Below are 10083 nucleotides of genomic sequence, written 5' to 3'. Positions count from 1 at the left end.
CGCAGCCTTTACTCCTAAGCCAACCGACGGCCTTGCCTCCTCTTTCATCAGGAAATCGAGACGACAGGTGTGCGAGCCTCCATGCCGCCCGCACCTGTGCACAGCTGTACTTACCTCCCAGGCTCCTGTTTCAGAGGAGGCGTGTCCTGGACCATGCTGCCCCTGCCTCTGCCTTCATGCCCCTCCCCTCCCATCGCCTTCAAGGCTTGGCAGCATCGTTCACGGCCTCCCCTCCTGTTTGATGCGAAATGACTCCCTTGTTACAGGCTCCTTTTCTTTTAAACATGCATGAGTCACTCACATCCTAAAATACATTTCCTTTGATGCTACACCTTTGAGGATTTTCTGGTCTTCCTCGCGGTTCCGTTTGGCGCCGTTGATTTTCCCTTTGTGGAACACGACTCCTTTGGCTGCCATGGAGCGTCAGTTTCCAGGCGCTCCTTCTGCCTCTCGCCTTCGGTTCCTTGGTCTCCTGCCCTCACCTCAGTGGTAGGTGTTCCCTAGGGGTCTGCTCTCACCCCTCACCTCTCCTACATCCCTCCCTGGCTTCCCCCATTACTACCTGTGTGCTGACGACTGACTCCCAGTCTGCCTCCGACTCACCCAGTGCCTCTGAGCTTCAGATTCTCTAGGACCAGCTGCCGCGGGACGTCTGTGCGTGGATGGCTCTCAGAGACCTCGGGTGCAGTGTGAGGTCTGAGCTTGTCATTTCCTTCCGCCTGTTTTTCTCCTCTGCGCTGAGTAATCAGCACCATTGTCTATTCGGTCACCTTAGCTGGAACCTGGAAGGCACCCCTCTGACTGCCTCCTCTGTTTCATTCTCCACATCTAATAAGGGGAACATTCTTAAAGTAATTAGGACCATGGCAGGGTATTTCTAAGCTGGTGATGCCGTGCTGATTTAATCCTCACCCGAGGATATTTTTCCATTGATTTTTAGAGAGAGGAAAAGACAGAAATATCGATGTGAGAGAAAAAAACATCAATTGGTTGCCTCCTGCACGAGCCCCAACCAGGGCTCAGGCCAGGGAGGAGTCTGCAACTGAAGTACATGCCCTTAACTGGAATCGAACCCAGGACCCTTTAGTCCACAGGCCGACCCTTTATCCACTGAGCCAAACCAGCTAGGGCAGGGGTGGGCAAACTTTTTGACTCGAGGCCATGGGCCATAGTTTGCCCACGGCTGAGCTAGGGCAACGCTGTGCTAATTTAAACTTTGCTTGCACGTGTTGGAGGACCTCATGGCGGGAATGAAGCTAGGTCTCAGGCTAGAGACTTCAGGACCCTGTTCTCTCTCCTCTCGTCTCCCTCTGTGCATCTCTATGCGTAGTTTGTAGACGGCTGTTCTTCGGTCCACGTGGCAGTTGCAAGGTCCCACTGCTTACGAGTGTACGTGTTGCTGGGGCACGTCTCGGAATGGACTCTGGCAGTTGGCTGATCGGCTCAGCTAGACAAACTCTACCTGTAGCCCATGTCGGGGTTGGGGCACACAGGCTCTTTTGTACGAACACAGCTACTAGGAACCCACTTTGTGTCTGAGGATGGAGGAAGGTGGGTCTCGGAGAAGCGGGAGGATTGTGAGCTGGGGAGATGCTCTGGAAGGTTTTCCCTCGAGATGCAGTGGCTCCTGTAGGCACGTCAACCACAGGCGGTGGGATCTGTAACAGCTCAACCCTTATCTCCATAGTTTATCCCTCTGTCTGATGTGTCGGTTTCAGAATCAGTCCATTCCCAAATGAGGGATCCTATGAACAGTATGTCCTGTGCCCTTTTTGCATTCCCCCACATGTGTATTTGATTGTCACGCATTTTTCTGCATCCGTATTTTGTCCGTAGGCTCTGAACTTCTATAGGGCTGCACAGCTGGGTTTACGTAGATTCCTTCTAAAAAATAGGCTGATTTAAGTCACTTTCTCTCTTTCATACCCAGGCTCCAAGCTGAAGGAGATCTTTGACAAGATCCACAACCTGCTCTCTGGAAAACCTGTTCAATCTGGTGGGCGCTCTGTGTCCGTCACACTGAACCCACAGGGCCTGGACTTTGTCCAGTACAAACTGGCAGAGAAGTTTGTGGTGAGAAACCTACTGCCCGAGGTCCGGGAAGATGAGGCAGGTGCGCAGCACGCAGCCATTGGCGATATTAACGCCGTCCCCATCTCTCTTGCCAGAAACAAGGAGAGGAGGAGGTGGCCTCTCACCATGAAGCTGCGTTCCCCATCGCCGTGGTGGCGTCCGGGATCTGGGAGCTGCACCCGAGGGTGGGGGACCTCATCCTGGCTCATCTGCACAAGAATTGTCCGTATTCTGTCCCTTTCTACCCGGCCTTCAGGGAGGGGATGGCTTTGGAAGACTATCAGAGGTGAGGCCGGTCTCCTGCCTAGCCCTAGCGCGATTCGTGAAGTAGAAACACATGTAGAATTTATATTCCTCCTCACAGCTTTTGTGTGTCTTGAATGTTATATCAGAAAATACAGTGTTTTTCAGGCAAACTGGACCGTTACTGGGATTTGTAGATTTAGGTGCCAATAATCAATATAGTTTAGTGGAAAGAATAATGGATCTAGAGTCCAGGAGTTTTGGAATTTTATCCCTGCTTTGTCATTGAATAACTTTGCAAAATGGGTAAATAATTTTACCTCTTTGGGTGTCATTTTCCTTATTTGTAAATGATATGATGACCTGTGAGTTCACCTCACAGGACTTACATGATGCACAGATTTGATGTGGCTGTGAGTGCTTTGTAAACAACTTCTTCTACAGATGCATTAACGTGCAATAATGTATTAATAATATGTTGTTGCTTTTAGCCATGAAACGTAACCTCTTCTCTGTCACTCTCATTTTGACCTTGTCACACTGAATTTTTTCCTCCCACTTAGAATGCTTGGCTACCAAGTGAAGGATTCCAAGGTGGAGCAGCAGGACAACTTCCTGAAACGCATGTCCGGGATGATGCGTCTCTATGCTGCCATCATCCAGCTCCGGTGGCCGTATGGAACTCGACAAGAGGTAGGAGGAAAGGTTACTGCCGAGAATGCGAGGTCGGCCCTTAGTCGGTGTTCTGTCTGCAGGACATACTGGCCTTCAGAGAGGGCCTCCAGTCACGTGCTGAGTTCAAGTATACTGCCGCTTCATGTGTCTTCTTTAGAGAAGTTGGTGTTGATTGTTAGGTAACAGTTCATAAAAGAGTCAACCACCCCTGGCTGGTGTGGCTCAGTCGGTTGGTGTCATTATTGAGCATTGTCCCACGCACCGGAAAGTCACTGATTTGATTACCGGTCAGGGCACATACCCAGGTTGCAGGTTCAATCTCTGGTTGGGGTGTGTATTGGAGGCAACCAATCGATGTCTCTCTCTCTCTCTCTCTCTCTCCTCCTCCCCCTCCCCCTTTCCTTTCCTCTCTCTCTGAAATCAATAAAAACATATTTTTAAAAAAGAGTCTACCAGACAGTAGTCGGTTGTAAATTAAGCTTTATGGTTAGATTTAAATGGACCTTAGCAAGCCATGGTGATACACACTTGAGGACGACAGAGCCACAGCTGGGGTCCAAGGTTTGACCTGCCAGCTCAGTCTTTTTTGTGTGTGTTTTAATTTTAGAGAGAGAGGAAGGGAGAAAGAGAAAGAAACATCAGTTTGTTGCTCCGTGCGTTTATACAGTCATTGGTTGCTGCTTGCATGTGCCCTGACCCGGGATTAAACCTGCAGCCTTGATGTATCTGGACGACACTCGAGCCAGTTGAGCTGCCCAGCCAGTACCAGGGGCACGGAGTAGCAACATGGAGACGCCAATGGACTTGGGAACCTAAAGAGAAAAGAGATGTGGACTATATATGTAGACCAGTGATGGCAAACCTATGACACGCGTGTCAGAGGTGACACATGAGCTCATTTTTTTGGTTGCTTTTTCTTTGTTAAATGGCATTTAAAAATATAAAATACATATCAAAAATATAAGTCTTTGTTTTACTATGGTTGCAAATATCAAAACATTTCTATATGTGATGGCACCAGAGTTAAGTTAGGGTTTTTCAAAATGCTGACACGCTGAGCTCAAAAGGTTCTCCATCATAAGTGTCGATGCGGGTAACTGTTGGTCTATGGAATTCCTGAAATTGACGCTGACAGATGTGTATTAAAGGGATCCTGTAAAGAATGTGTGGGCTTCAGAGTGTTGGAACATTTAAAAACAGTTCAGCCCTAGCCGGCTTGGCTCAGTGGATAGAGCGTCAGCCTGTGGACTGAAGGGTCGCGGGTTTGATTCCGGTCAAGGGCACATGCCTGGATTTCGGGCTCGATCTCCAGTAGGGGGCATGCAGGATGCAGCTGATCAATGATTCTCTCTCATCATTGATGTTTCTATCTCTCTCTCCCGCTCCCTTCCTCTCTCAGATCAATATTTAAAAAAGCATATTAAACAAAACAAAACAGTTCATTTGGTTTTGGTGGTTTCTATCCTGCTGCATGTGCTTGGGTTAGAGATGTGAGGCTCATGTCCACTAGGTAATGGCTGGATGATAGCATTGGGAATGTAGCTCTGAATAAAGTGAGATCAAATCATGACCAAGCTTCTCTCCTCCCAGGCTCACCCTCATGGCTTAAACCATGGCTGGCGCTGGTTGGCACAGATACTAAACATGGAGCCCCTGTCGGACGTGACAGCCACCCTCCTCTTTGACTTCTTGGAGGTACACAGTGCAATTATCACAGTGGTTGAAGCAGCCTTGGGCCTCTGCGTGACCCGAGTGGGGAAGCAATGCAGACATGGGGTGATGGCGAGCATGGGGTCTAGTGTCAGGTTTTCCTTGAGGCCTATGACAAGCCTAGCTCTTGCTTTTTCTTCCCACTGTACTTGTCTTCTCATTGTAGGGAATGGAAACTGTACATCCCAGCATAAGTGAAAGGGGAATCTGTTTTAGGGGTAGAAAAGTGACTCCCAGGACCAAGGGCAGGATACCAGTGGTCGGCAAACTGCGGCTGGCGAGCCACATGCCGGCTCTTTGGCTCCTTGAGTGTGGCTCTTCCACAAAATACCACGTGCGGGCATGCAAGTACAGTGCGATTGAAACTTCGTGGCCCTTGCGCAGAAGTCGGTATTTTGTGGAAGAGCCACACTCAAGGGGCCAAAGAGCCGCATGTGGCTCGCGAGCCGCAGTTTGCCGACCACTGGGGTAGACAGTTGGAGCTCATGCGGGCCTTGCACCAGGAAATGGGATGTCACCAGGTACCGAGTTTCCCTCTGTGTCTTCCATATGAGCTCTTCCTGCCAGTCGCCTCGTGCTTGCTCTCCAGACCGACTTTCCCTAGTTCTCCGTACACAGTGGAGGGCTATATCCCTCGGTCTTGGTGTGGCCTCCCATCTGGGGGGACTGGCATCCCACCATTGTGATTCATAATTCTCAGCACAGAAAATGTCATTAAACAGCCTGAGTCAGGTGTCTCCCTCATCCAGAAGGCGAAAGGGAAGGGTTTCTGTTGAAAGGAGACACTGCTTAAAGAAAGAAGGCACGTGCCATAAACGTGGGGCTATTTGGCCTTCGCATGCCAATAGTTCCTAATCACCCTAAAGCTCCTGAAGTCACAGGACGTGAACAGTGACCTTGAATCATTGAGAGCACGGTGGGATTCTGTATTCTCTGCTTACCACGGGTGGGGGTACGCCAGCCCTGTAGACAGGCTTATTTTCAGCACAGTAAGTCAAAGAAGACTAGTTAGTGAGTTTGGTTCACATTAATACCTGGCAGCTGGTTAAATGCAGGTACTGCTTGCTACACAGAGAGACGCTTCAGGAGAAAGTTGTCTTTTTCCATTTATTCCCGTGGCTGCCAGCCCAGTGCCATTCTGGGCTGAGGTTCTGGACAGGAGAGAAAGGCCAGGGCCGATGGTGGTTCCGGATCTTGCGGGTGAGTGTGAGCTTTCATTCTCTGCCTGTCTTCCCCCAGGTGTGTGGGAACGCCCTCATGAAGCAGTATCAGGCCCAGTTCTGGAAGATGATGCTTCTCATCAAGGAGGACTACTTCCCCAGGTATTAGCCTTGTTGAGCAGACACCAGGGATTCGGAAGGTAGAACTGAGGACATCAGACCCTTGGGCGCTGTTACATGCTGGTTTGACTTGGTTAAAAACACCTCCATTAAGTGTGACATCCCTACTCCAATCCTCTTTAATATCTGAATAAACTTTTTTTTAAAGTATCTTTTTAGTGATTTCAGAGAGGAAGGGAGAGGGAGGGAGAGAGAGAAACATCAGTGATGAGAGCGAATCATTGATTGGCTGCCTCCTGCACACACACCCCCCCCCAATGGGGATCAAGCCTGCAACCCTGGCATGTGTCCTGACTGGGAATCGAACCGTGACCTCCTGGTTCATAGGTCGATATTCAACCACTGAGCCACACCAGCCGGGCTGAACTATTAATAAGAGTCTTGTTGCTAAATGAAAAACGAATAGGAAGACCTTTGATTCAGATACCTGACATTGTTTTAAACTCCATTCTTTTCCACCATTTTCCATCCCTTCCCCCCTCACCCCCTCCAGGTAATCTGGGATGGTGATTACGTGCAGTTTTTAATTAAACCAGGGAGTCAAATAAGTCAATAAGTCAGTTGTCAGTTTGCTTGACTCTGGCGTGGCGATCTACTTTAGGTTCCCTTCTCATTCCTCTCGCCTCATCAGCCCCATCCCACCCAATCACAACGGCCTTGGGAAGGAGGGGTGCTCTCTCTCCTTTACCCCCTTGTTTGAAAAGAAGGTTGAGACCATTTGGAAGAGCGACAGCATCCTTAGTCTAGAACAGTGGTCGCCAACCAGTGGTCCGCGAGGTCTGGAAGGTTGGTGACCGCTGTTGTAGAAGACATCTTCGTGAGTCATTTGATCGTGCCCTTCCCCTGGCCCCTTTCCAAGAAATGGGTGTCACTCACCACGTGTCTTCTTTCTGTTCCTGCAGGATTGAAGCCATTACAAGCTCGGGGCAGATGGGTTCCTTCATACGCCTCAAGCAGTTCTTGGAGGTGAGATGCCCTGAGCCCACATGTCCCAAACCGTTGTTGGCCTCGAATGAGCCTCTGCCTGACCGGTCCTGGGCCTCCAGGCTCTCTGACTGCAGTCTCTTCCTCTTGGTTTTTCCAAACTCTGCTTGTTTGTCCATAATTTCCCCAGAGCCTTGCAGACTGCCATTTCTCCTTCCTCCATGTCACTGTCCGTGCTGCCCATGGGGAAGCTACCCTAAGAGATGAATCAAACCTGTCTAACGAGTCTTGTCTCACCAGTACATTTTGGCATGTTGGCCAAGGTTCTTTTCTTTAAAAATTTTTTATTTTATTTCGGAGAGGAAGGGAGAGAGAGAGAGAGAGAGAGAGAGAGAGAGAGAGAGAGAGAGAGAAAGAGAAACATCAGTGATGAGAGAGAATCATTGATTGGCTGCCTCCGCACACCCCTGACTCCAGCCAAAACCTGGGCCTGTGCCCTGACCAGGAATTGAACCGTAACCTCCTGGTTCATAGGCCGATGCACAACCACTGAGCCACACCAGCCGGGCCCAGATTCAGGTCGGGGAAGATAGTGAGTGTGCTGCTCACTTTTCTCCACAAGAACAGACTGAACTTTCAGCCAGACTCCTCTCATGTTTCTAAGTGCCAGCATTTCTAAGCAGATAATGTTGACAGATAACTTAGAACTCTGGTAGGTCTGCCAACACAGCCTTCCAGTTTCCAGGAGCCCCGTTGGGAAACCAGTGATGTTGAAAGATGGGCCCGGCCACGGGAGACGAGAGGGACAGGCAGAGTAATCGCATAGCGTTTGTCCTGGGCGGCACTGCATTCAGAAGCGGAAGTCTACACAACCCAGTCCTGTGCCTTCTCCTTCTTTGAGCTCCGTTCTGTGGGACCTGAGCTTCCTGTCCCTCAGAGTTCCTTCTAGTTACGTGTTGGAAGCAGTGTTGTCAGAAAGTCATTCTGTTTTCTTCATCTTTCCCTGACCAGAAATGTTTGCAGCGCAAGGAGATTCCTGTCCCCAAGGGCTTTCTGACTTCCTCCTTCTGGCGTTCCTGATGCCACTCGTCACCCACCGTCACCGTTTTGTTGCAGAGGCGCAATAATAAAGCAACTGAACACAGCTGTGTTTGAGAGAGCACTGTCAGATGTAGAAACGTACCAGTATGTATTTTTATGTATTTATGCCCTGTGACTAGGAAAGGTTTTCATGGGCCACTGATGCCTCCTCAAGGATCCACGTGACAGAAGAAGTGGATTTGGCCTTCTCACTTTTGCAAACACTTTGAGGTGTTTAGCACTTGATGCGACTGTTTTATTACCTTTCTGTCTCGAATCTTTCAGAAAGTAGGTGATACCTAAGCATTTCGCTCTGAGCTCAAGTGAGCCCACCACTTTCAAGAGTCCTGTAGTAGTTGAGGCCCGAATCCTTACCTATGAGTCTGAGTTGTGGCTGCTTTGCCTTCCTCGGCTTGTGAAGTAATTAGAAATTCAGAGGAAATGCCTGATGTAGGGATGGACTTTGTCCTAAATGGCATCGCGGACAGCCTAGCATCTAGGATGAGGCCCTGCCATGTGTTGTATTGAACCTAGAAGCACTGTTTGCCCTCTCGATTGGATCCAGTGCCTGGGTGACAAGGGATGCATGAGCCAGGGCAGGTGCCTTCTGGGTGTGTCTGGTTTTCAGTTTGAATGAAGATGGACCGAGATAGAGCTGGCCACAGTGTGCATGAGCTGAGCACCCACAAGCAATGACGGGGGTTAAACAGAGATGTTAGGAATTGAGAACTGCTTTATTATTGTTATTATTATTATTATTATTATTGCTTGTTCTGACTAATGAATGATGACACATTTGCCTGATTAAACCCACTACAAAAACCCAAAGCCTGGCTTTTCAGGTGAGAGTCGAGATTTGAAAGGTTTACTGCCTTTTGTACTGAGAGGCAGCGGCCGCGGTCTCTTCCTCCTTAAATGTCACGTGTGGGGAAAGGGGTGTTTGAGGAGGTTCCCTGGTACTGTTGAAGTGACCCCTCTATGAATTATTTACTGTGGTGCCAAAAAATAATAAAACGTGAATTTTAAAAACCCGCTGGTATCTGGTTGGTTCAATATGGTCACCTTTCCTGTGCCTTGAGCTGTTCGATCGCCGGGACGTGGAAGTGCCAAGTCTAGGTACAGAGAAGCACACATTCTTCCCTTCTTTGCCTTCTTGACCTTTACCTTGGGAAAATGCCCTTTTTAAAAAATTATATAGCAGTACCTGATCCTGTTTTATCCAGCAGAAATGGGAAAATTATTAAAGATTTGCAACGTGGACGCAATAGAATAAACAGTGGGAGACTTGGGCTCCGTTCACTTCTAGGTTTTGTGGCCTTGGGTAGGTCCCTCACCCTCTCTCAACCTCACGTCCCCCTCCTGCAAAACACAAGTGGACTCGTCAGTACATCAGTAGGTTTCAAGTTTTATTCCACAGCAGCGTCTCAGCAGTGCTTCCCAGCCTGTGTGTCAGGGCCACTGACTCAGCCGGCCTGCAGCCCCAGGGCCAGGTGCCTTTGCACTTCCTCTCTTTACCCGAACGTTAGAATTAGCAGCATCTTCTACGCATCAGGGCAGGGAACAGGTTGGGAAGCACGGACTTCGGGGTGTTGCGTGGATGGAGCTCGGCCCTGTAGTCAGCACATGGGGGCTTTTATGCAGCGTTTCAAAGGGCATCCCTTTCTTTAAGATCCCACTGCCGTCTGCTGGAAAATTGTCCTGTTCATAACTGAAAATCTGTGACACTGGCCGGCGAACGTGCCGGCTGGAGTTCTTCATGCAGCTCACAGTTTGCACCTCTTCGTGGGGCCCTAATGGGGCTCCGGGGTCCTCTCTGCCACAGCCTTTTTGCTTTCTGTGCTAGATGTGTTGGGGCTCTCTGCAAGGCTATGTGTGGAAAAGTTCCTCTACCAAACTTGAAATGTGAAAACGCAGTGGACAACCTGATTCACAAAGGTCTCTGCTACTTTGAATTTGCACCACTCCAGAGAGAACACTTCCGATATCTGAGTGTTCTGCCTCTAGCCGTGTTTAACATGTTGCACATGTCATGCAGTGC

General features: G+C 49.3%; 1 protein-coding gene across 1 annotated transcript in view; it reads left to right on the top strand.

The window, feature by feature from the left end:
- GLE1 (GLE1, RNA export mediator) overlaps nucleotides 1–9074 on the top strand; it is a 19032-nt gene extending 9958 nt beyond the window's left edge. Inside the window, exons 10-16 of the mRNA XM_006768506.2 lie at nucleotides 1931–2073; nucleotides 2169–2359; nucleotides 2880–3009; nucleotides 4582–4686; nucleotides 5941–6023; nucleotides 6944–7007; nucleotides 7977–9074. Coding sequence (XP_006768569.1) covers nucleotides 1931–2073; nucleotides 2169–2359; nucleotides 2880–3009; nucleotides 4582–4686; nucleotides 5941–6023; nucleotides 6944–7007; nucleotides 7977–8045 — 785 coding nt within the window. The 3' untranslated portion in view covers nucleotides 8046–9074. The remainder of the gene's footprint in view (nucleotides 1–1930; nucleotides 2074–2168; nucleotides 2360–2879; nucleotides 3010–4581; nucleotides 4687–5940; nucleotides 6024–6943; nucleotides 7008–7976) is intronic.
- The last annotated feature ends 1009 nt before the right edge of the window (nucleotides 9075–10083 follow it).

The sequence above is a fragment of the Myotis davidii genome, unplaced genomic scaffold (genome assembly GCF_000327345.1).
Source record: "Myotis davidii unplaced genomic scaffold, ASM32734v1 scaffold142, whole genome shotgun sequence".
NCBI classification, from domain to species: Eukaryota; Metazoa; Chordata; class Mammalia; order Chiroptera; family Vespertilionidae; genus Myotis; species Myotis davidii.
Note: the sequence above shows the minus strand (reverse complement) of the source record. Positions and strands in the feature narration are given on the sequence as shown.